Source organism: Sminthopsis crassicaudata, chromosome 6 (genome assembly GCF_048593235.1).
Source record: "Sminthopsis crassicaudata isolate SCR6 chromosome 6, ASM4859323v1, whole genome shotgun sequence".
In the NCBI taxonomy this organism is placed as follows: domain Eukaryota; kingdom Metazoa; phylum Chordata; class Mammalia; order Dasyuromorphia; family Dasyuridae; genus Sminthopsis; species Sminthopsis crassicaudata.
This window is the reverse complement of record NC_133622.1, coordinates 124267640-124295204: the sequence shown is the minus strand read 5'-3', so window position 1 is coordinate 124295204 and position 27565 is coordinate 124267640. Positions and strand designations below refer to the sequence as shown.

The 27565-nt window shown below is 34.6% G+C and overlaps 1 protein-coding gene across 2 annotated transcripts in view; it reads left to right on the top strand.

The window, feature by feature from the left end:
* PAPSS1 (3'-phosphoadenosine 5'-phosphosulfate synthase 1) overlaps positions 1–3602 on the top strand; it is a 138387-nt gene extending 134785 nt beyond the window's left edge. For both annotated transcript variants that reach the window (XM_074272379.1, XM_074272378.1), the window contains one exon: positions 1137–3602. In XM_074272379.1, coding sequence (XP_074128480.1) covers positions 1137–1275 — 139 coding nt within the window. In that variant the 3' untranslated portion in view covers positions 1276–3602. The remainder of the gene's footprint in view (positions 1–1136) is intronic.
* Positions 3603–27565: the final 23963 nt, after the last annotated feature.

Here is a 27565-nt window from a genome sequence, read left to right as displayed (position 1 = left end):
GGAGTTTAGAGTGGTTGGAAACTAAGGGTATACCAGAGTCAACTCAAATTGGTTGGTATGATCTAGTTAGTAAATTATCAGTGTTTAGTATTTACACCTAGGAAATCAGCAAATGCCACAAATCAGGGCTTGATTTATTTTTTTAAAATTATCTAGACTTGAGAAAATGATGGAATGAATGCTCATTTTGCACATTAACCTTAAAATTCTGTTGTACATTTCCCACTCCTTTCCCCTAAGCCAGTTGATAAGCATTTACCAGCATACTCCTGATGGAAATTGTGCAGCTCAGAAACGTTATCCTAAACTAATAAGACCAATGATTATTCAAGTCTAGATTGACATTATGAAGATATTAAAATGTCAGTTTTTAGGTTAGGGACAGAATGGTGAAAGTATTTGTACTTTACAAGGCTAAAATTTATCGTCTGTTCTTTGTGATTTTACTTTTAGGATGTAATACAAAGCTCTATCTTTAGTTTACATTAACTTCATGGTAAAATAGATTTCACCACTTAAATCTTAAGAGATTTTGATTTTTTTTCCTCTTCAGTTCTGACATACCAGTTTTATTTTGAGTTTCAGATTAGCAAGTTTCTGAAGATGTTTTCAATATGCATTGGCCAAATTGTTCTTAGAAAACAAAATTCTTTACTCTAAAGGCATATGTAATGCTGAATGTTAAAAAATTATTTAGATCATTTTCTGGAATCATGATGCATTCACAAATTAACCAAGTGGATTTTTTGCTAAGTTTTTGTCATGTTTAAGTTGATGAACATTTATTAAGCAGTTTTCTTAACCTCAGTGCCAAGCTATGCTAAGCATTGGGGATACAAAGAAAGAGAAAATCAACTGGAAGGCATCAGGGATAAAGACTGGGACCTATGATTTCAATGATTTACTCCTAGAAGAAAAAATGTATACATTTTTGACAGCTCTCTTAGAGAGTTTCCTGGTACATTGAGAGATACTTAAACCCAACTCTGGCTGTGAGTCCATGATCTGCTGTGCAATATTGTGTTTTGAAATGACAGAAATGTTCTTTATTTCACTACTGTTTGGTTGTGGGGTTTTTTTTTCCTTTTTTTTTTTCCTTAAGTGTAAAACAAAAATTTTTTTTCTCTCTCTTTTAGCCATGAAGACTTTGAATTTGTTTCAGGAACCCGAATGCGGAAACTTGCTCAAGAAGGACAGAAACCTCCTGAAGGTTTCATGGCCCCCAAAGCGTGGACTGTATTGACTGAGTACTACAAGTCCTTGGAGAATGCCTAAACATTATTAACAACCCAACAACCTTTGACACCCGATTTATTAACAAAAAGGGGACCACACAGTTAACCGTTTGCACTGCTTTATTATGGTGTCTGGGAAGACATTATTCCTTAAAAAAAAAAACAAAAAAACAAAAAAACAAATCTTTTTTCTTTAACTTAGCATCCTTTTTTTTTTTTTTTTTTTTTTTTCTTGGCCTGCTTTGTGGGTTCTATTATATACTGCTGGTTTAATGTATTTTTTTCATTTTATTATGGTTAATAATCCTGCATTTGGATTTTAAAACCTTGCCTTTTTATACCATATTTATGTTTCTTTTCCATGCTTTTTGCAGCTATAATGTTGATTTTATCTTATAGAAGGGAAACATTTTCCCTCCCTTTGAAAACAGTACCTTCTGTCCAACACTTCCTGTCAAATCATTAGAGAGGGCTTGATCTTGCTTTTCTACTGTAATTGAGCTGCAAGATATTTGTAGCAATTATAGATTTTACTACTCTGAAATATAATCAAACTCTTTTTTTTCCAATCATTTATTGAGCCCCAAACCATTATGATGTAAGAGTTTTCTTATTATGTATGTAAATCGAGAATTGACTGATTTTATTATGCAACAGAATTAAACTTTTGGCTTCTTATTTATGATATTGTCTTCATCACTTCCTTGCCTATGTTTCTTTCCTTTGTTTTTAATATGCAAAACAATTAACTTTTACTGCATAGGATTTGGTTTAATTTGTTTCATCTGAGCCATCTTGTTTTCTTCTAACATGTCTTCTGGATCCTTTATCTTCTTCATTGATGGCTAGAAAAATGGCCAGACTCAACTGTTTTTTCTATTTTCTTGATTTCTTTGAATGCCTTTTCAAATATAGTCTAATTCAAATGATGCAGGTGAAGGTGACAAAAACCAGGTCTTTTCCATCCCTGGTGTTAGAGGAGAATTGAGTTTGGTAGAATCTTAAGCTTTATTTATAGAGTAAAAATTGGAAGAAGTTCATCAGGCAACTAGCATTTATTAAGTGCCTATTGGGCATCAGGCACTGTGCTAAATTCTAATGACATAAAGAAAAGCAAAAAATCCAAACAAACCAGTCCCTGCTCTCAAGGATCTCATAGTCTAATGCAAACAATTGTGTACAAACAAGATATATACAGGATAATTTAAGTGTTAATCTCAAGGAAGACACTTAAGATTAGGGAATCTAGAAAAGCTTCTTGTAGAATGTGGAATTTTAATTGAAACTTGAAGGAAGCCTTGAAATAGAAATAAGAGAGAAATCATTCTAGTGATGGAGGACAGCTGGTAAGGAAAATACCTACCTAGAGTCTGGAAATGGAATATCATGTGTGGAAAATAGCAGAGAAGTTAACTTTGGTTTCAGAGGGATGGCATTAAAACTAGGAGTCTGGGAAAGGCTTCTTATATAGAGGGTGGGATATTAACTGAAACCTGCAGGAAGCCAGAAGGCAGAAACTAGGAGGAAAAGAGAGTCCCAGGCCAGGGGAAGACAGGCAGGGAAAACTCAGTACAGATATGGAGTATCTTGTACAAGGAGCAGCAAGAAGCCCAATGTCCTCCTTGCTTTTATTCCACAAAATTTGAAAATAATTTCTAGGTCCAAGTCCTACATGTGATATTTATTTTGTTTTTCAGCTAAATGAAGGAAAAGTGTTATTTCATTTATTAAATTGAATTTCTCTCTAAATAGAATACACTTACAATGGGGATAGATTTTGTCTTGGTCATTTAGTAAGGAATATTGGAGAGAGGCACTCAGTCTGATTAATTGTTGGAGGTAACTTTACACAAATATATTGTTATTGCATAGTATTTTGTATCCTTTGGGGGGCATTTTGAGAAGTTGAGTAGCTGTATAAAAACAGTGGTCTAAAACATAGATTTTCTATTTCTCCCTCCAGTGGATACAAGGAAAATGAGAGACTACTTTTCACCTTTGTATCTTCACCTATACACAAATACATTTACTTATTTATAGTCTTATATAATCATAACATTTTAATACTTGTGGGAAAAATTATAGTATCATAACATTTTAATACTTGTGGGAAAAATTATAGTACCTTTCAGATTTAAGCCTCTATATTGTTCAGTTTGAGACTTTAAAATAAAACATTAGGCCAAAGTATCTCTGTTATAAGCCTTCAGAAGTTAATTTTTTAAAAAAGCGATTATATATTGGTTTTAACTTGTTGAAGTATTGAAGCAAACTAGTTTAGTGGACTGGGAGAAAAGTACCTCAATGCAATTGGGACTAAATAAATTTTAAGTTGCTTTAATAAATAAATAAATTAAATTGGCGAAATTATTTGTATCTTTTCTTTACAATTAGTAATTTGATAGTAGTTTTGCTATTTTCTGTTTTTTTTTTTTTAACAAAATTCAGATTTATAGAAGAATAAAAATTTCAGAATTGAAAATCAGTGACCATATAGTCCAACTCATGCTTTTATCTCCCAGTCTCTTTCTACATACCTAGCAAATGGTAACATATCCTTTACTTGAAAACATCCATTGAGGGGGAACCCACCACTTCCCTGTATGATCCCTTCTCCTTTTTTGTAGCTCTAAGATATTTTTAAAAAAGAGTATTTGAATAAGGAAAGACTCTGGTCTGTGTGCCTTCTTTCTAACATGAATTTATCTTTTTGCAACTGAAATTATGGTACTTAGTTCTTCCTTTTGGAACCAAGGATAAGAAGTCAAATCTTCCTTATGGTAGCCCTTCAGATGCATAAAGACAATTATTATGTCACCCTTGAATCTGGTCTTTTACAGGCTAAAATCATATCCAGTTCCTTCAACTGATTGTTATCAGTTTCATCATGAACCTAATTAGCCTCCTTTAGACCTTTCCTAACTTAGTAATGTCTTAAAACATGGTGTTGAAAGGAAATGCAATACTATAGATAAAAGTCTAACCAAGGCAGAGTACAGTGAAGACCCCTATCTCCTCACTTCTGGAAACAATGCATCTCAGGGCAGCCCAAGAATGCATTAATTTTTGGATGGTCTTGCTGTGTTATTAACTCATTGAACATAGTTTTTTAAAACCTGCAGGTCTTTTTCAAACTTTTTTAGCTCCTAAAAATGATAAAATAGAGCCTTTCTTATTATTAATGTTCATCACAAAAATAAAAATTAATTTTTCTTTTTAACTGTTTAAAAAACAGGTAAAAAAGAGAAAACAGAAGACTTAGGAAGAAAAAGGCTCTGGGATATTATGAGCTAGTACTATTTTCACTAATAGGTGGGAGAATGGGATAAATGGGTATATAAATGGGAAAAGAAAGTATATAAAGTGGAGGATGGGATGAGAGAAGAGGTATTTCAGTAAATGAGCATAGAATTATGATAAATTTCAAAATCTCTAGAATTAAAGCTATCTTAAGAGTAAGAAGTGAGAAAGAAACGAATACATATTTAGTCGTGGATCATTAGATAATTTAGTATCTTAAATTGCCAAGGATCATCCATGCATACAATCAAGGTAGTAGAGTTATTAATAAGATTACTTCATTGGAGGCATAAATTCAGAAGGTATAAATGGTATTCATGAAGATAATTGGGGAGCCTTATGTAGGATATGGGTCAGGTTAGATTTGGAGAATTCTCACCAATCACATCAGAATTTTAGGGAAGGAGTGGAAGCTGAATTACTGCACAAGAAAATGAATGAGGATTGAAAGGCTTTTGAATTTGATAAGTACCCTTAGAGAAATTTCAATAGGAATGAATTTGGAAGTTCAGGTGTGGAGTGAGAAAGTGACTGTACTTTTCTTTGGGGAGGGCTTAGTAGTTACAAAGGAAAAAAAAAAAAGTATGAGATGTCATCTGAATGGATTAGATGAGTTAAGGGAGGCTTGATTAGAGTTATAAATGATGGAAAGGAACTAGTTGAAAGAAAGGGAGAGACTAAAGGTACATGAGGGGAGAATAACTGAGAAAAGAGGAGGGACTGGCTTCAAGAGTAACAGAGATTTACCTTGGTGAACATATCTCTTCTGTGTATGGACTTTTCTCCAAACCAAGACCCAGCTACCCTCTTTGCTTTTTGAAGAGAAAAGTTCTTTGTGCTTGGTGCTTTGGAGTTTTTGCCCCATCATTTTTCTTTGAGGTGGAGCAGAAAAGAAGCAGACAGGCAAGAAATTATATATATATATATATATATATATATATATATATATATATATATATATATATATATATATATATATATATATATATATTTAATCTAGCTGTTTGTTTTAGCCAGAAATTCTATTTTCCCTCTCCCTAGTCCATAAAAATAGATCCCAACTAATACCTCCAAAAGCTCACCCTCCAAGCCTCTTTTGCCAAATAGTTTTGTAAAACAACCTCTATCAACCTATGAGCCGGAAACTGAATAGAAAAAAACAAAACAAAACATTTTTTTAAAATGGAAAAGAATGTACAATCATCCTGGGCAAGGATGTTTATGTTTTAGATCTGGCAGTTCCTTACTTCACAGTGCTAATCAGGACCACATATTTGGGTTTCATTTTTAACCAACAAGGGACCAGTTATACATTAGTACCTCTTTGGAAGTCAGTGATCAAATATTTAACCTATTAGGAAAAATTCAGAAGTTATGCTTCCTACATATGGTATCTTTTTATTGGCAAATTTAGAGTTGGATTGACTCAGGGAGGTATTTGCCCAGTGTACCTGGTAGAGGAGGTCTGTTCTAGAGGACCATTTAGTCTCTTTGGCACTATTTCTGTTGGATTCCTTTGCTATACCCATAATCTCACCATGTATACAGTTGAGTATAAAATAAAAGCCCGCCCACTTAATTCCTAGCCTTTAAAGATTTTAAGAATTTGAAAGTTTTTAGCCTTGGACCACTGCCAATCCTGAGTTTCACTGATTGACTCTACCATTCTTTTAATGGAGCAAGAAAAAAAAAAAAAAAGAAGCAGCATGCCTAATAAACAGAATTGGAAGTAGAATTCAAAAGAGATTGGTATGACAAAGAAGCCAAAACTCCCCCTTCTCACATAAATTCCTCATCTCTAATCAGTCAACGAATTCACTCCTAGTTGGCTTCAACTAGGACCTATGTGGGTGACTCACCAGTGCCTTTTTGTTTCTAGTGCCTCTTTCTTTCCTGAGCTTTTAGATTTTTATTTCTACTATGTGCAAGACATTTCGGCTAGGACATCCCATTGACACCTCAAAATCACATGTCTTTCTGGAGACTGCTTCTCCTGACTATTTTTGGTTATTGTTTCATGTTCCTTCTTTTCACTCTGGTTAGGGATTGATATCTTCCTTGACTTCTCCCTTTCCCAAGCTTCCTGTTTACTATCAGTCTTTAAGTCTGCAACATTTCTTGCATCTTTCAAGGCCCAGCTCTTATATCCTTGATTTGGAATCTGAGGTCTCAGTTCTACAACCATTCCTGCTTTGTTGCTGCTTGCCATGAGGGCTAATCTGGGTGTCATGACTATTCCCAGAGATTTGGGGTTTACTTGCCTTCTGGTGGCTTCCTGTTGATTAACAGTGGCAAGAAAAATTAGCATCTTTGTAAGGTTTGTTTCTTTTAATAATAGATGAAGGACCAGTCTGGAAGTAGGGCATGGGTAACATCTATGTCCAAGAATTGACAAAGTCAATGTGGCATAGCAGTAGAGTGCTAAAGAGTCAGGAAGACCTGTTTTCAACTCTTGCCCTAGGCACTTGTAATAATCTGTGTAATTATCACTTAATTATTATGGTTTCAATTTTCTTATCTATGAAAAGAGGACATTGAGCCAAATGTCCTCTAAGATCTCTTCCAGCTCTAAACTTATGATCCTATAATTGCTAATAAATAGCCTATTTGGCCTGTGATCACAATAGGTCCCAAATTGTCATGCATGTCAATTGGACAGTTTCTTTGGGACTTGAACCTATAGCCTTGGCAGCTATGGAGCTACATATTCCCCATTAGTGGAGCAGACTGCAGCTCTCTCAATCTGAACATTATTTGGGACTATTATCACAGACCCATCCTTTTATGAGAAACATAGAAAAGTACTGACAAATCTGTTTTGTTTGTTATTTTATTTATTATTACCACTGAGGCTAGTTCCCACTAGGTAGACAGTGGGAATATATTTTGATTTCTTATCGTGGACTGGAAACTTGGTCATTACAATAGGGAATCTATAAAAAGGGAAATTTAGAAACCAAGCACAATCTGATTCCTGGGGTAGGGTGGTGAACAAGCACAAAAGCCAAGCTTACGACAGGAAGTATTTGTCTATCACATAGAAAGTAATTCTAGATGACATGACCATCAAGATAAAGGACTAGAATTTTCTCCATTCTCCAACTAACTTAAAAAAAAAAGTCTCAGAAAGAAATTATGCACAAAAAGTAGAATTTTAAGAATTTCCAAAGGACATGAATGTAAGAAACCCATAGAGATAATAACCTTATGAATTGACAATGGAGAATACTAATCATCCATGCTCATTTAGCATTTTTTTCTCCTCCTCCTCCACCCTTCCTGTTTCTATAGAATGAACCATAAGAACCACAAACCTGGTTTGGGGATCCTTTCAGCAGTTTTCCTGTTCCTATATGCGCCTTTACCTCAGCATTCTGTTTTAACAAGCAATAGACCTCAATTTTGCTCATTTACCTGTGAAGGACAGAGTGATAAGACATGGTTTACCTAATGACCACAAGGTTAGGGAACCCCAGTGTGGCAGAAACTCTTTCCAGAACACCCACTCTACTCTCCCCTTCTCTCCCCCACCCCTGCCATCATTAGCAGACATTGACTCCAAACCTATTAATCAAAGAAAAGAAAGAACTGAACAAGGGGGCAGTGTATGAGACTGTATTATGTCTAAAGGAAAGAAAACTAGCAAACTGAGACATGTCTTGTTTTTCCAGAAGTTTCTAGAGTTGTGGACTGAGATCAGTGAAAAGTGAATTCCTCGAAATGAGAATAGGCTGAAACAGTTTTGACATCCAATTATATAAGTCCAGGGCAAATGCACTATCAAAAAGAAGGGAATCAGAAAGTGAATGACAAGTGAATAGGACCAGGTGAAGATTTCTCAAGAGATGGAGTGTGTCAGACCCTAGCCTAAGTTTCAGGAAGTTGCCTGATCCCTATTCTCCAAGAGCTGTAGGGCAGAATAGGTCAGACGTTGGGTCTAAGGTTCAGGAAGTTACAAGTGCCACAGGAAGTAGCATTGCTGACTATTGGTCAATGATTACTTTCTTTTAAGTCCATACAATGAATCCAAGATTTTTGCTATTTTAATCAATTCACCATTTCCAGCTCACCTCTGGGCATTATGCTGGGAGATTGGAGCTGAAAGGCTTTGTGTCTGCTCAGTGTATTTGGACCTCTCCTTGCAAGGATGGAATAAATGCTTTCTCTTTATATTTGAAGATGCCTCTGAGTAGTCAATTTTGATAAGGTGGTCTAGCACCCCATCCTATGCACAGGGGAATATAAGGAATAAATATAAGGGGCAAAATACTTATGCACATTTAGTTACAAAATGCTCCTTAAGAATAAATAATTCAAACTTGTAGCTGGGCTGTGCCATTTTCAAAATTAATTTTCAATTTTAATGCTATCATCTCAAAATATCAAAGTAAAACTATAGAAGTTGACAAAATACTAACAAATAAAAGTCCTAGAATACAAAGGAAAATAATGAGAAAAAAAGATTTATATGAAAAGGAAATAACAATTCCAGATCTTAAGTTATTATAAAAACATTCATTAAAAAAATAAAGAGATCAATGGAACAGAATAGACATAAGATAAACAGAAATAATGAAACTTAGAAATCTAGTAATCAACAAAACTGAAAACAAATTACTTAGGAAAGAATTCCCTATTTTGATGAAAACTAGGCCTTAATCAACTCCTTGCCCCACTTTACACAATACCTTCAAAATGTATGTACAACCTCTATATTGTTGGGGTTTTTTTGTTTTTTGTTTTTTGTTTTTGTTTTTGCAAAGCAATCGGGGTTGTTACTTGTCTGGAATCACATAAATGTCTGCGGTTGGATGTGAACTCAGGTGCTTTTGACTTCACTACTCTATCAAGCTGTTCCTATAATCTCCATATTAAAAATCCTCCCAAAAAAAATGAGGAAAGAAGATAATATAACTAGCAGTTATGGGTAAAAGATATATTCTTTATCAAAAAAAAAGGAAAGAGGCAAATTATATTAGATAAAATAATTTTCATCATATGAAATTGAAAAGCTTCTGTATAAAGAAATTTAGTGTTTTAGGTATGAAGGAAAACAATTGAATGGGGGAAAACTGTAACAAATTTCTCAGATAAGGGTTTGGTATCTTATCTATATCTAAATCTGTATATATATATATGTATATGTGCATGCATATGTACACAGACACATATATAGGCCAAAAGCTATTCCCTAAAAGAAAAGTGACCCAACAATATGAACAAACAGTTCTTGAAAGAATTATAGATTATTAAACATATGAATCAATAATAATAAGAGAAATGCAAACAAGAACAATCAGGGATCTCATTTCATACCCAGGAAATTAGCAGATAATAGACAAAATTTGGGAAGAGTCAATGTTGGACAGGTTGTGGAAATGCATTGTTAGTATAGTCTGGAATTATTACAACCATCTGTAAAGAGATTTGGAATTATATAAATAAATGTTTATAACTTTTGACCCAGAAATTCCATTGTACTTTAGGGTAGGCATATGCCTAAAGAGACCACAGATACAAAGTATAAGTATACATTAACATATTTATAGGAAACCTTTTTGTGGTAGCAAAGAATTGGAAACAAAGTAAATGCCCATCAATTGGGCAATGACTGATACATGAATATAATGAAAGATTATTATACTATATAAACGTTGTGTATAATGAATATAGAAAAATGTGGAAAAAACATGAACTAGTGCTCAGTATGCAAAGCCAAGAAAATTATGTGTGACTACAATATAAGAAGGAAAAAACAAACACAAAATGATGAAAAACAAATGTTGCAAAATCATAAAGAATAACCTCAAAAAAAGAAACATGAGAAAATACTTCCCCTTATTTCTTTGCAAAAATAGCAGTGTGCATGTGTGTGTGTGTCGTGTGTGTGTGTGTGTGTGTGTGTGTGTGTGTGTGTGTGGTGTGGGGGTGGATGGGTCTATAAGTATGAAACATTCCACATATTTTAATATTTTTTCAATATATTAGAAAAAATTTCCCCTCACCCCTTTTTTCTTAAAACTAATTTTTTTTGTTATAAGTTATAGTTGTCAGGAAGAATAAGGACAAAGGATATAGGGGGAAATTTAGATGATGTAAAAACAAAACTATTACAAATTCATATTTATCTAAAGAAAGTAATTAGAGTCATTTCTAACCAATCTATACAAGCATTCTCCTTCATAGAGGGTCAAAGGATGAAAGACCTTGAATTCAAGGTAACCATATCTTTTTCAGTAAAAAAGATGAATGCACAGAGATGTTGTGTTTCCATGTAAGTTTTGAGATAACCTTATTTTTCCCCTCTTATAATAGCTGTAATGGCTTCTCATTTTGTCATAGGGCTCAGGGAAAAAGTTTCACTCCATTATCATTTTAGTCCCTTTATTCAAATTATGGAAACCTTTTAAATTCTGATATCTCAAAGGGATACTCAAATTTAATTTTTTTTATCAGACTACCAGTATTCTCTAGTTGGTCATTAACATGTTCCTGATTTTTCAGAATACCTCCTGAAAACCACTCTCTAGTAATGATTTCATAAATAACTATAATGATAATAATTTCTTTGTAGTTTTCATCATGGTTTCTGATGCACTACCTTCTTAGCAGCTAACTATCAGTAAAACATGTGACTTTTTCTATTTTTATAGAGCGAAAGGCTGACAAACAAAAGCAGAAGACTTGGAAGTGTTCTATATCATACCATGGGGATTCACATACTCTAAAATAATAGGATATTTCCTCAATGCTTCACAGGTAGAAGAAAAGCTAAATACTTGTTAGACATTAATTTGTGGGATGGTTCTAAGTATAGATGGGAAATTTTAGATATTCTTAATTGGAATACTGTTTTTGGACAAGTCATAATATGCATGGACATGTGAACATATCTAGTTTTAGAGTAAGTGAAATGTGATGTAGTTTGTAAATTAGATAGTTATTACTAGGTCAGTGCCAACCTGGAGAGAAGTTCTTACTGGAGGATGACAGAATTCTGACTTCAGTCCTGTACTGTTGAACAATTTTATCAATTTTTCTTTGGATGATAGCAGAGTTATCTATATAATTTGCAAATGAAATAGAATTGGAAGTGATTGCTCTCATTAGACAAATTAGATAGTTGAATCAGGATCCAAAAAGCTTTTTACATGCTATAGTCAGAAGCTGAATAAGATAAGATGCAATTTAATGGGAATTCATATTAATGAATTTTTACTTGAATTAAAAATGATCAATTTCACTAATATAAAATGGAGGAGGCAAAAAACGCTGGAATTTCCAATAGACTGCAAATTTAATATGAGTTAATACTAACTGAAAAAGCTAATGTTAACCTGATTTACATTAAGAGAGAAATCATTGACTTTTGATATATGATAGCCCTGATCTATTTGGTTCTGGTTATAATACACTTGTAGTAATGTATTTGATTCTGGTTACCACATTTTAGTAAAGATATTCACCAGGTAGTATACATCCAAAGAAAGCCAATCAAGAGAATGAGAACATTAGAAACTATGACATACAAGGATCAGCTAGCTGAAGGAACTGCTAATATGTAGGATAAAGAAGAGAAGATACAATGGAAGAATGGTCAGAATGGTGGTCCTCAGGTATCTGAAGGTCTGCCATGTGAAAGAGGGATTAAACATCTTTTTCTCTGTCCTTAAGGACGAAGTGGGAGCAATGAATGCGAGTTACACACAAGTAATTTTTACTTGATAGAAATAGAAGCTTCTTAATTTTAGTAGGATTACTCATTCATTAAGAAAACAGTTATTTAGTGCTTACTGTTCCAGACAATTTGTTAAGTACTAGGTATATAGAAACAAAGACAAAATACTATTCTATCCAAAAAAAAGAATGGACTCCTTCATTTTCAGATGAAAAAATTAAAACTATGTATAGTCAAATGAAAAAAAAATCACTCTAAATCACTATTGATTAGAGAAATACAAATTAAAACAACTCTGAAGTATACATTTCAGATTGCCTATCACAGAAAGGAAAATGATAAATGTTCTGCAAGATGTGGGAAAATTGGGATACTAACGTATTTTTGGTGGAATTGTGAACTGATCCAGCTAGTATGGAGAGCAATTTGGACTGATCCCAAAGAGCTATGAAATAGTGCATAATGCCACTACTAGATCTGTATTCCAAAGAGATCATTAAAAAAGGAAAAAGACCTACATGTACAAAAATGTTTATAGCAGCTTCTTTGTGAAAATTGGATGCCTATCAATTGAGGAATGGCTAAATAAATTGTGGTATATTAATATAATGTAATACTGTTCTATAAGAAATGATGGGCAAACAGATTTCAAAAAATCTGGAAAGACTTACATGAATTGATGCCGGGTGAAGTGAGCAGAACCAGGAGAACATTGGCTTTTTATTTTCAAACACATGCATAGTTAATCTTCAACATTCATCCCTGCAGAACTCTGTATTCTAAATTTCTTCTCTCCCTTTCCCCCCATTCGCTCCCTAGATGGCAAGCAATTCAATATGTGTTAATCATGTGTGATTCCTCCATATAAATTTCCACAATTATCTTGCTGCACAAAAAAATATCAGATCAAAAAAGAAAAAATGGAGAAAGAAAACAAAATACAAGCAAACAATAACAAAAAAGTGAAACTACTGTGTTGTACTCCACACTCAGTTCCCATAGTCCTCTCTCTAGTGCAAATGGCTCTCTTCATCATAAGATTATTGGAACTGACCTGAATCATCTCATTGTTGACAAGATTATCCCTATATAAATTGATGCTGAGTGAAGCAAGCAGAGCTGGGAAAACATAGTATACAGCAACTGCAGCATTGTGTGATGATCAGCTGTGGTAGACTTGGTTTTTCTCAGCAATTCAGTGTTCCAAGGCAATTCCAATAAACTGGGATAAAAAAATGGCATCCACACCCAGAGAGTGACTTATGGATACAGAATGTGGATCAATGCACTGTTTTCACCTTTTTTTTTTTCTTTCTCATGATTTTTCTCTTTTGTCCTGATTTTCTTTCCTAGCCTGACTCATATGGAAATATATTAAAATGAATGTACATATATAACTTAAAAACAATAAAATAAAAAAGCTTAAAAATAGGGTAGTAAGAGTCAGAATGTTGAGGAGTTTTACCTTCTAAATGATAAAATTTAGTGTGACTAATGACTTCAGTGACCTTATATTTTATCCAGAATTTAGCACAGTATTTGGCACACAATAGACTTAATCTATGTTTATTTATTTACTGATTTATTCATAGTCAGATATGACTCTCCATTGAAATGCATTCTTTTCCACAGTTCCTTTCTTGACCTGTTTGGCAACAATTAACTCACCATTATTAAGATAAGTTCTCTGCAAAAGAGAATTTTAAGTCTAGAAGCCAAGCGTCCCAGCAATTTCTTCAGGCCATCTGTTCTTCTCTAGAGCCCTAGCTAACAAATGAACATCTGTAAAGGAACTGGTGATTCAGAGACAATATTTAAGGATTTCTGTGCAGCTGGGTTATTTTTCCTTGAGGAAGGTCCAAAAGCTGAAACAGCAGAGTTTCTTCTAAATCTGTTTTTTAAATTTTCATGATATATTTTAACTTTAAAAGTTAACCCCCCCACCCCAAAAAAGTGAAATCCATTTTGATTTTACAGGAACTTCAGTTGTTCAATTTAACTGTCAGTTACTTGGCAAAGCTGAGGTTCAAGATGGCAGAGATTATATTGTTCTTCATATATGGCATTCTATTTCTTATCATCATACCTTTGTAATCACTCTACCCTCTGCTTGGAATGTAGTTCTGCTTTAACTCTGCCTCTTAGAACTTTCAGTACCTAGTTTTCAAGTACCACCTTGAGCTTGCAGTCTTTCCTGATCCTCTCCTGCTGCCCGTCCCAACTAACACCTTGTAACTATTTTGTATATACCTTCATATGTATGAAAGAGACAGGATGGTAGAATGGATAGAAAGTTAGGAAGAGCTTATTATAAATTCTAACTCTAAGACATTTCAGTTGTGTGACTTTGGGCAAATCTTGTAACTTCTCAGTACTCTAAGGCAGTGGCATCAAATTAAAATGGAATTGCATACCTGGAATAGCATACTGACTTGGCAAATCATAAATTAACTTTATCCATATCTTGTTGTATTTTTATTTATTTTGTCAAATGTTTCCAGTTATATTTTAATCTGGTTCAAATTAATCTAGATCAGAAGTTGGATATATCTGCTCTAGGTAACTCTCTAAGATGCAGTGAAGGTGCACTGAAGATTTCTGTCTGAATTGATGGAGGGAATTTTCTTAACTGAGATTTCCCTAAATAAGTGGAATCACAGGTCTGGTCCTTAACCTTGTTTTTATTTTATTTAAAAATTAATTTTTTTTCAATAGTGTTTTCTTTTTCTTTTTTTTACACTTTAATTTTTTAATTAATTTTTATAATTATAACTTTTTTTTTGACAGTACATATGCATAGGTAATTTTTTTTTTACAACATTATCCCTTGTATTCCCTTCTGTTCTGAATTTTTCTCCTCCTTCCCTTCACCCCCTCCCCTAGATGGCAGGCATTCCCATACATATTAAATATCTTATAGTATATCCTAGGTACAATATATATGTGCAGAACCGAATTTTGTTGTTGTTGTTGTTGTTGTTGTTGTTGTTGCAAAGGAAGAATTGTATTTGGAAAGTAAAAATAATCTGGGAAGAAAAACAAAAAAAAAAATGCTCACAGTTTACATTCCTTTCCCAGTATTCCTTTTCTGGATGTAGCTGATTCTGTCCATCATTGATCAATTGGAATTGGATTAGCTCTTCTCTATGTTGAAGATATCCACTTCCATCAGAATACATCCTCATACAGTATCATTGTTGAAGTGTATAATGATCTCCTAGTTCTGCTCGTTTCACTCAGCATCAGTTGATGTCTCTCCAAGCCTCTCTGTATTCCTCCTGTTGGTCATTTCTTATAGAACAATAATATTCCATAACATTCATATACCATAATTTACCCAACCATTCTCCAATTGATGGACATCCATTCATTTTCCAGTTTCTGGGCCACTAAAAAAAGGGCTGCCACAAATATTTTGGCACATACAGGTCCCTTTCCCTTCTTTAGGATTTCCTTGGGATATATAAGCCCAGTAGTAGCACTGATGGATCAAAGGGTATGCACATTTTGATAACTTTTTGGGCATAATTCCAGATTGCTCTCCAGAATGGTTGGATTCTTTCACAACTCCACCAATAATGCAACAGTGTCCCAGTTTTCCCACAGCCCCTCCAACATTCATCGTTATATGTTCCTGCCATCTTAGCCAATCTGACAGGTATGTAATGATATCTCAGAGTTGTCTTAATTTGCATTTCTCTGATTAATAGTGATTTGGAACACTCTTTCATATGAGTGGAAATAGTTTTAATTTCATCATCTGAAAATTGTCTGTTCATATCCTTTGACCATTTATCAATTAGAAAATGGCTTGATTTCTTATAAATTAAAGTCAATTCTCTGTATATTTTGGAGATGAGGCCTTTATCAGAACCTTTAACTGTAAAAATGTTTTCCCAATTTGTTACTTCCCTTCTAATCTTGTTTGCATTAGTTTTGTTTGTGCAGAAACTTTTTAATTTGGTGTAATCAAAATTTTCTATTTTTTGATCAATAATGACCTCTAGTTCTCCTTTGGACACAAATTCCTTCCTCCTCCACAAGCCTGAGAGGTAAACTATCCTATGTTCCTCTAATTTATTTATGATTTCGTTCTTTATGCCTAAATCATGGACCCATTTTGATCTTATCTTAGTATGTGGTGTTAAATGTGGGTCCATGCCTAGTTTCTGCCATTTATTTTTCCAAATACATTTAAGATAGTTCTTAACATTCATTGTTGTAATATTTTGTGTTCCAAATTTTTCTTCCTCCCTCCCTTAGCTTCTGTAAGTTAAATACGTGCAGTTCTTTTAAAGATATTGCCATATTTGTCATGTTGAGGGAGAAATATCAGACCAAAACCAGAAAAAAAACACAAGGAAGAAAAAGACAAACAAAAATATGAAAAAACTATGCTTAGATCAAACTTCAATCTTGATAATTCTCTCTCTGGATGAGGATGGCATTTTCTATTCCAGATCTATTGCCTTGAATCACTGCATTTTTGAGAAGAGTCAAGTCCAGGACAATTAATTATCACATAATCTTTTTGTTACTTGTAATGTTCTTCGCTAAAATATAATGTTCTCTGGGAGCAGGTTTCTTGGGGGCTTCTGGAGGCAGCCTTCTTTTCAGTTCAGTGTAATCACCCCAAATGTAGCCAGGAGTTAAAGTCCAAATCCTTTATTGTTTGCATCAAAATCTTATCTCCTTCACTTGAGCCTCCAGCCAGCACAAAGGTGGAAAATGGAATGAATCTGTCTTCGCCTCTGAGAGTGGGCTTGTGTGTCTGGCCCTGAGAGTTTCTTGCTTATATGCTGTACATGAGTATACTCCAATCATTACATCACTAGGAAACCATTATTTGTTGTAGGATTAAATCAATGCTAAATTAGATTTAGCCATTGTCCCTTCAATTCCACTTAGTATCTTGTTTCAAGTTCTGGCCCATAACATCTCCTTGTAGGATCAGATCAATCATACTGAACCATGCTAAATTAGATAATTATTTTCTCTATCAATTCCAATCTTTTAGTACCTTGTAAGAATCATAACATCTCCCGCTTTCTTTTGATTTAGAACATAGGTGGTCATGACCTCCCTGACTTCTCAAGGAGGTGAGAACTCCAAAAAAGAAGGTGATCATGCCCTCCCTGACATCTCAGGAAGGGAGATGAAAGCACCAAAGGAAATGGGAAATCAAATCAGAGTAGCAAGTTTCTAAAGGGGCTCACTCTTAAAACAGGTATACACAAATCCATCAATACGGGAGGTATTACACATAATTACATAAATTACATAAGCACATAGTAACATAACACAGGCTAATAGTGATGTAACAAATAACACAAATCAACATGAGAAATTGTACATGTCCATAAGTCCTAGAAATAGTCCAAAAGGAATCTATTGTCCATTAGTTCATGTGCCAGGAATCCAATAATTCCTGCAAGTTTTGAAGTCCTGCAATGGTCTCATCAACAATTTTTCATCTCAAGGAATCCAATGATTCCTGCTGGTTTTCAAGTCCTGCAACAGTCTCATTATCAGCCATGCTCCTTTAGTGTCAGATGTTTCTTAGATCTCCTTTGTTTTGAGATTTTTCTCCTTTTCTGTCTCTCTCCAGTTGCTCATTGCCACTCATCTGTTGGAATGCAAGCAAACCCCCCCTCTCAGGCCGTTAACCTATCTAGTCACTTCCATTTACCACTTTCTAAATCTCTCCTCATCATCTGGCAATTACATTGGAGCTGTTTGCACTGGACACTGCCCTGTTGGTTTAAAAAGCCTATATTCTCCCCAATTGTAATTCCTTTCTGTTATCTGATTGCTTTTTGGCTGACTGATCATGTAATCCCTTTCTGCCATGTGATTGCTTTTTGGCTGGTAGATCACATCAGAGTCCTGACCTTCTAAAGAGTCTCTGAGTGTAACTTCAGCTGCCGTCACGCTCCACCTGTCTTTTGAATTATATCTTGGAGCTGGGCCCTGTCTCTCATTTCCCTGGGTCAATCTACATTCTGAGGCCTAGTGGAAGCCCTTGCAGCATATTGGACATAGGGTTTTAGGTCTTCTCTCACCCTGTCCTCTCATTCTATCTTTCTATCTACATTGGGCTTTCAGATGTCCAACTTTTCCACACTGAAAACATTGACAATTTTCTCTAGAAGTCCCTTGCCTTCCATGTCTTTCCATGTTCATCATAGTCTGGGTATAATAAGCATTTGTGCCCACTGTGGCACAGTGTCTTATGATCTCTAAAGGAGCATCTTTGTGCAGTTACCATATAATTCTTCTGCAAACCTCATTAGCATTTTCTTTAGCCAGTTGTCTTATAATTTTTGTAGCTGCATTTTCTCCAATGGTTCTTGTGACAGCTGTTTGCAAATGTCCCACAAAATCTCCAAAGGATTCATTGGGACCTTCCTCTATTTTTGTGAAGGCTTTACCTTCATCTTTTTCTGGGAGAGACCCCCAAACTTTTATTTCAGCCTTAAAAATTTGCTCATACACTGTTATGGGATAATTAATCTGTGCTGAATTCTCTCCATACTGACCTTCACCTGCTACTTGGTCAAAAGTGATTTGTATGTTAACTCCAGTTTGCCTATTGCATTGGGCTTGAATCCCACATAATTCATGATACTCTGAAAGCCACAAGTTTTGTCCAGGTTCTAAACATGTCCTTGCTATGGATTTCCAATCACTGGGGGTTAGGATTTCATAAGCCAAACTATCTAGGAACATCTTAACATAAGATGATGTAGCCCCATAAAGAATGCAACCCTTATTCAGATCCTTAATTTTTTCCAAATTAAAAGGAGTGTATCTTCTCCTTTTTGACCTGAAGAGTCAAGCTTTTCAATCACAGGGTATGCATATATTTTTAAATCAGATACATCCTGTCCTTCATTTTTTTACTTAACCAATGCCTTTTGTAATCTTGTCATAGGCTGCTTCATAGGTGATTCTGTTTGTATTTCTGCCCCTTCCCCTCCTCCTTCTTCCTCCATTCTTGAAGGGTTAATTGAGGTAGGTAGGTCAGAGGATGGGGAATGCTCTTGCTGTGAAGTGCCAAACTCAGAATTGTACTTAACTCCATTCTTATCTGATTCTTTATCCTTTTCACCTAATTTAGTTGGCACCTCCCCCTCCTGCTCTTTCTTCTTTTTTCTTATTCTATAACTTATATAATTTCCTAAAGCCAGTTGTATTAAATTGTATGTATAAAGTGTATTTTTGGAAATTGAGTTTGGATTGAAATTGCATTATTCACCTAATTGCTCTCCTACTAATTTCCACTCATCTGGATTCAATTCTTTTTCCATAGAGAGCCAAGGCGATGTATACTGTAAAAGTTTCTAAAAGTTCAGTGATCTGCTCCCAAATTATAATCACACCTTGGCTTTTAATAACCCTGACAATGCTCTCTACACATTTTACTTGAAGAGAAAAAGAAGGTTGTTTTCTAAATATCTGTCCCATTTTAGCTGAAATTCTACTTTAGCTCTTTAACAAAGTTTCTGTGTACTCACCCTAATTTCTGGATTGAGGAGACTTTCACTGAAATCAGGATCAGAGGCTTTCCCACTGATATCAGGATCATGTCTGTCCCACATTCGGGTGCCAAAATGTAATGTTCTCTAAAATATAATGTTCTCTGGGAGGAGGTTTCTTGAGGGGCTTCTGGAGGCAGCCTTCTTTTCAGTTCAGTGTAATCACCCCAAATGTAGCCAGGAGTTAAAGTCCAAATCCTTTATTGTTTGCATCAAAATCTTATCTCCTTCACTTGAGCCTCCAGCCAGCACAAAGGTGGAAAATGGAATGAATCTGTCTTCGCCTCTGAGAGTGGGCTTGTGTGTCTGGCCCTGAGAGTTTCTTGCTTATATGCTGTACATGAGTATACTCCAATCATTACATCACTAGGAAACCATTATTTGTTGTAGGATTAAATCAATGCTAAATTAGATTTAGCCATTGTCCCTTCAATTCCACTTAGTATCTTGTTTCAAGTTCTGGCCCATAACATCTCCTTGTAGGATCAGATCAATCATACTGAACCATTCTAAATTAGATAATTATTTTCTCTATCAATTCCAATCTTTTAGTACCTTGTAAGAATCATAACAGTTACTGTATATAATGTTCTCTTAGTTCTGCGTGCTTCACTAACATCAGTTCATGTAAGTCTTTCCAGGCTTTTCTGAAATCTGCCTGCTCATCATTTTTTATAAAACAATAATATTCCATTACATTCATATACCATAACTTATCCCAGCCATTCCACAATTGAGGGGGGTCAATTCCTTGCTCTATAAAAAGGGATGCTTCAAACACTTTTGCACATGTGAGTTTTTTCCCCTTTTTTATAATCTCTTTGGGAGATAGGCCCAGTAGAGACATACCTGTTCCAAAGGGCATGTACAGTTTTATAACCCTTTGGGCATACCATAGCTTCATATTACTCTCCAGAAGGGTAAGATCAGTTCACAACTCCACCAGCAATGCATTAGTATCACAGTTTTCTCACATCCCATCCAACATTTATCATTATCTTTTCCTGTCATCTTAGTCAATCTGAAATATATGGAATAGTACCCCAGAGTTTTCTTAATCAATAATGATGTATAACATTTTTTCATGTGACTAGTAGCTTTAATTTCTTAATCTGAAAATTGTGTGTTCATATCCTGTGTGTTAATATCAATTGGGGAATGACTTGTATTCTTATAAATTTGAGTCAGTTTTCTATATATTTCAGAAATGAAGCCTTTATCAGAAACCATGCCTGTAAAATTTCCCCAGCTTTTTGCTTTTCTTTTAATCTTGGCTACATTGATTTTGTTTGTGTAAACCCTTTTTAATTTAATATAATAAAAATTATTCATTTTGTATTTCATAATGTTCTCTAGTTCTTCTTCAACTATAAATTTCCCCCTTTGCCATAGATCTGACACTTAGACTATCCCTTGCTCTAATAATTTGCTTATGTAATATGAGCTTTCTTGCCTAAATCATGTACCCATTTCAACCTTATCTTGTAATAGGGTGTTAAATGTTGGGTAATGACTAACTTCTGCCATATTATTTTCCAATTTCCCTAGCAATCTTTGCCAAAAAGTGAATTCTTATCCCAGGAGCTAGAGTTTTTGGGTTTATCAAACACTAGATTACTTTAGTAATCTATACTATATATTATATATACTATATATTATATATATATGTTACATATATATATATAATATATACTATATATATATATATATATATATATATATATATATATATATATATATATATATATATATATACACTATTGTGTCTTGTATACTTAACCTATTCTATTGATTCACTACTCTATTTCCTAGCCAGTGTCATATGGTTTTGATGATTGCCATATAGTTTTAGGTCCGATACAGCTAGGCCATCTTTCTTTGCATTTTCCCCCATTAGTTCCCTTTATATTCTTGACCTTTTCTTTTTCTAGATGAATTTTGTACTTATTTTTTCTAGCTTTATAAAATAATTTTTTAACAGTTTTGTTGGTATGGCACTACACAAGTGGATTAATTTAGGTAGAATTGTAATTTTTATTATATTAGCATGGCTTACTCATGAGCACTTGATAATATTTCAATTGTGTATATTTGACTTTGTGCTTGTGATAAGTGTTTTGTAATTGTGTTCATATAATTCCTGGGTTTGTCTCAGCAGATCATCATGCAGATATTTTATATTGTCCACAATTATTTTAAATGGGATTTCTCTTTCTATCTCTTGTTACTGGGCTTTGTGAGTGATATGTAGAAATGCCAATGATTTTGTGGGTTTTTATATTCTGAAACTTTGTTAAAGTTGTTAATTGTTTCAAGTAGTTTTTAAATTTATTCTTTAGGATTCTCTAAATATACCATTATATTTATGTGATGATCAACTAATTCCAATTGACTTATGATGGAGAAAGCCATTTGCAAGCAGAGAGAAGACTATGGGGACTTAATGTGAATCACAACATAGTATTTTCACCTTTTTTGTTGTTATTTGCTTGCTTGTTTTTTTCTTTCTCATTTTCCCCCCTTTTGATCTGATATTTCTTATGTAGCATGATCAATGTGGAAATGTGTTTAGAAGAACTGTACATGTTTAACCTATACTGAATTGCTTGTTGTCTAGGGGAAAGGGGAAGTGGGGAGAAAGGGGGAAAATTTTTGAACATAAGGTTTTGCTAGGGTGAGCATGTATTTTGAAAATAATAAGCTATAATTATTATTAAAATATGCTACCATATCATCTGCAAAGAATTATAGTTTTGTATTTGTATTACCCTACTCTAATTCTTTCAATTTCTTTTTTCCTCTCTTATTGTTAAAACTAGCATTTCTAGTACAATATTGATTAATAGTGGTGATAATGGACAACTTTGTTTCGCCTCAGATCTCACTCTTCTAATTTATCTTATTTCTTTGCTCTTGAAGTTTTATTTTTTAAATTAGGAATGGGTGTTATATTTTATCAAATTCTTTTTCGGCATCTATTGAGATGATTATATGATTTCTGTTAGTTTTTTTATTGATATGGTCAATTGTTCTGATGCTTTTCCTGATTTTGAACTAGCACAGCATTCCTGCTACATATCCCACTTGGTCATTATCCTGCTGATCCCTAACTTATATATATGTGTATATATTTTTATCTTTTGAAAGACTGTCAGCCCAACAAGGGCAGGGACTTTTTCACTTATGTCTTTATATTTCCCACATCTAACACAATGTCTGACACATGCTTGTTAAATTCTTGTTGAATGATTATATTTGTGTCTTTTTCTTAAGAGGTAAAGTCTAGAGTAATCATTTTATTCTTAGCTTGGGTCTTGCTCCTTACCTGGTATTGTAGCAGTTGATGAATCTTTTCTTTTCTTTTCTCTTTTTTTTTTTTTTTTTTTTTTTTTTTTTTTTGCTGAGGCAATTGGGGTTAAGTGACTTGCCCAGGATCACACAGCTAGGAAGTGTTAAGTGTCTGAGACCAGATTTGAACTCAGGTCCTCCCGACTTCAGGGCTGGTGCTCTATCCACTGTACAACCTAACTGCCCCTGATGAATCTTTTTAATCCTGCTTAAGGAGCTATTCAATATTCAATTTAGTTTCTCAAAAACAAAATAACCATTTCAGAATCACTGAGTTAATCTGTATTCTTGGTTCTAGAAGGGCATAGAAGCCCTACACATGTAGGGAACACTTATAGTTAGAGAACATACATGAAAGATCATGAAACAGGAACCCATATAGCCAGTGTACATATGTGAAGGGCACATACAAAGATTTCTTGTAGTGAGGGGCTATGTGTGGCTGGAATAACTTGATCTTTTGATCCTGAACTTCTCATGTCCTTGGGATTCAATATTTTCCCCTTGTTGTTCAATTGTTTCTAACATGTTTTCATGACCCCATTTGGAATTTTCTTGGCAAAGATTTGCCATTTCCTTCTCCAGCCCATTTTATAGTTAAAGAAACTCAGGCAAGCAAAGTTAAGGGACTTGTCCAGGGTCACAGTTTATAAGTATCTAAGGCCAGAACTCAGGAAGAGTTCTTCTGACTCCAATTTCTATACACTGTGCTTGGGGGTCATTTCTCTAATCTGGTGGTCACTCTACTGCTATATGCTACCTTTTACTGGACTTCAGCTCAAGTCCATATTTTGCTTTCTTCTGCCACCTACTGGAAAAGTGCCTAAAGGAGACAAGGACCCACTGTTTTTCTTTAGCATGCACCTGAGGGCTAAGAGACATCACATCCACACAAGTGGCCAAAGTTCCAAGCTAAATTTGTTTGTTTGTGTTTTTTGAAAAAATTAACTGTGTTTAAAGTAGAAAGTTTCAACCCTGTTCCTTTTCTTATTTTTCCTATTTATTTATACAATACCACCATCTTCCCTGCTTAAAACCTTAGAGCCATATTTCATTCACATTCCATATTCTTTCTTGCCCTCAAGTCAGTTTGGTATTGTGGAAAGATTACTCAATTTAGTCCTTAACAACCTGGATTTGAGTTTGAGTTACAACATTTTTACTTGCCATCTTTTTTACTTTGGGTGAATAATTTCATTGATCTAGGTCTAAGTTTCCTCATGTATTTCATCATCATTAAAGTCTTTTCTAGCTCTAATATTTTGTATATTTGAGATCAAATAACATGAAATGTTCTAAATATCTTTTCTCATACTTATTGCTTCTACACTTGTTCAGTTCTTGGTTTTGTTGTTCAGTCATTTACAATCATGTTCATCTCTTTGTGACTCCATTTGGGGCTTTCTTGACAAAGATGCTGGAGTGGTTTTGCCATTTCCTTCTCCAGTCCATGTTAAAGATGAGGGAATGGAAGCAAATGGATTAATTAAGTGACTTCTCCAGGGTCACACAGCTAATAAGTATTTGAGGTTAAGGGAGATAAATGTTTCTGATTTCCAGTCTAACACTTTATCCATTGTATTATCTTGCTGCTCCCATCCTAGTCTTTCATTACCTCTTACTATTTCAATATTCCAGTTATTCCAAAAGCCTCAGAACTGGTATCCCTATCTTCAGTTTCTGCTTCTTCCAACTCATTTTTAATAGCCTATTCTTTTATTTTTTATTAAAGCTTTTTATTTTCAGAACATATGCATGGGTAATTTTTCAACATTGACCCTTATAAAACTTTGTGTTTCAAATTTTCCCCTCCTTCCCCTCACTCACTCCTCTACATGGCAACTAATCAAATATATGTTAAAAATGTTAAAATATATGTTAAATCCAATATATATATATATGTGTGTGTGTGTGTGTGTGTGTGTGTGTGTATACACAATAATCTTATTGCACAAGAAAAATCAGATCAAAAAGAAAAAAATTGAGAAAGAAAACAAAATACAAGCAAACGACAACAAAAAGAGTGAAAATGTTACGTTGTGATCCACACTTAGTTTCCACAGTCCTCTCTCTGGGTGTAGATGGCTCTCTTCATCACAAGATTATTGGAAATGGCCTTTGTCAGATAATTGTTGGAAATAGTTACATCCATCAGAATTGATAATCGTATAATCTTGCTGTTGCCGTGTAGAATGATCTCCTGCTTCTGCTCATTTCACTTAGCATCAGTTCATGTAAGTTTCTCCAGACCTCTCTAAAATCATCCTGGTGATCATTTCTTACAGAACAATAATATTCCATAACATTCATATACCATAATTTATTCAGCCATTCTCCAACTGATGGGCATCTACTAGTTTCCAGTTTCTTGCTATTACAAAAAGGGCTGCCACATTTTTACACATGTGGGTCAATAAGCTTATTGTTATTATTAACAACATCTATATAGAGTTTTAAGATTCACAAAGCGCTATGCAAATGTTATTTCATTTTATCCTCACAACAACTCTTGCAATCATGGTCCAAATTTTACAAAGGAAATTTGAGTTAAGGGGAGGGAGAAGAACAAGAATTTATTAAATGTCTGCTACCAGGCACTGATAAACACTTTACAAATATTATCTTATTTGTTCTTAGCACAGTGTGTGGCATATAATAAGCACTATATAAATACTAGCTATTATGTCCATTTTATAATGGACAGAACTGAGACAAGCAGAAATTAAATTACTTTTCTAGCATATCATAAGCAATTAGTATCTGAGGCCACATCTGAGCTCAGGTTTTCCTGATTCCAAGCTCAGATCCCTATTTACTGTACTAATGAGCTGAACAAATTTTTCTGATTAATGGACTGGTATTCTATCAACTGTGACACTTATTTGCCTCATATACATTTCACATTGAGTCATATATGTTCAACCTCTAATCTCATATCAAAGGATTTCAGCGTACATGCTGAGCAGCTGGGTGGTACTGTGGATAGACTTCTAGGGCTGGAATCAGGGAGATCTGAGTTCCAATCCAGCCTCAGAAACTTACTAGCTGTATGACTCTTGACAAGTTGCTGAATCTGTTTGCTTCAGTTTTCTCTTTTGTAAAATGAGGATAACAATAACATCCACCTCTAAGTGTTGAGGATCAAATGAAATAATTATAAATCATTCAGTACAATGCCTGTACATAGTAAGTCCTATATGAATGCTAATGATTATTATTATTGATGTTCCCTCAAATAATTTAACTTCCCAGTTCTTCAACCTACACATTTCTCAATTTTACTGCAACTATACACACAGTTATAGTCATATCCCCACAAGTATTTCATCTACTTTCATATTTAAGAACTTTTGAGCATTCTTTATTCAGTATTGCTCTTTTATTTTCCCATCTCTTCTTATATCTTACTACTCTTAAATCCATTCTCATCTTTCACCATAGCCTCCAATCCTTCTGTTCCTCAGTACTTTCATAGATTATCATGCTTTCTTTTGCAGTTCTTTTTTCCCTTTTCCATCACAACCACTTTATGAGCCAGTTGAACCCTATATTGCTCATGTGTTTAACCATAATCTTGAATTATTTCCGCCATGCGTAGCGTGCTGTCGTCTCCAGAAGCTGCCGGATGGCTCTCTGGGAAGAGATCTGCTGTGTCAACTCAAATCTCTTGGACAGATTCTTCTTCCTATAGACAACCGTTGTCTCCAGGCAGTTGCTGTTAACTCTTGTCCATAGAAGTGACTTCCCTTCCTGCAGAGAGCCCCGTCAAGCCTGATGTAGTGCAGAGACTTCTCTTATCTCTGGAGTGCTGTCCTCTTTTATCCTCCCAGAGAATGGGCGTGGGATAATGCAAGGGCTTCTGGGAAGAAGTACTCCAACCAATGAGCTTGCTCCTCTTAGAATTCCTAAGGTGTAAACTCCCTTTAAAGGCTCAAACCAAAGGTCTGAGCCAGAGAACTGTCAAGTCAACCTGAGTTCTCACCTTGTAATTGTCCAGACAACCTGAATTCTCACCTTGTCACTGTCCAGACAACCTGAATTCTCACCTAGTAATCCTACTAGCCATGTGCCTCTCTTGTTTCTACTTTTGTGTTGTTGAATTGAGTAGGAAGAAGCCCCCAAAATCTGTTGATTGAGGCCACTATAAATTTATATTATCTAATTTCACTTGAGCACTCATTACAGGAAGGTGACCCTATATTTTTCCTTAATTAATCATAATTCCACTCGTCACAAATATTTTAAATTTTTTTTTCTTCTCAGGTTTCTCATAGTATGTAACATTCTGTTGTCTCCAGAGACTGCCAATTGCTCTCTGGGAGGAGATCTGCTGTGTCAACTCAAATCTCTCAGACAGATTCTTCTTCCTGTAGAGAGCGGTTGTCTCCAGACAGTTGCCATCAACTCTGGTCCAGAGAAGTGACTTCCCTTCTTGCAGAGAGCTGCCTCAAGTCTGGTCCAGACAA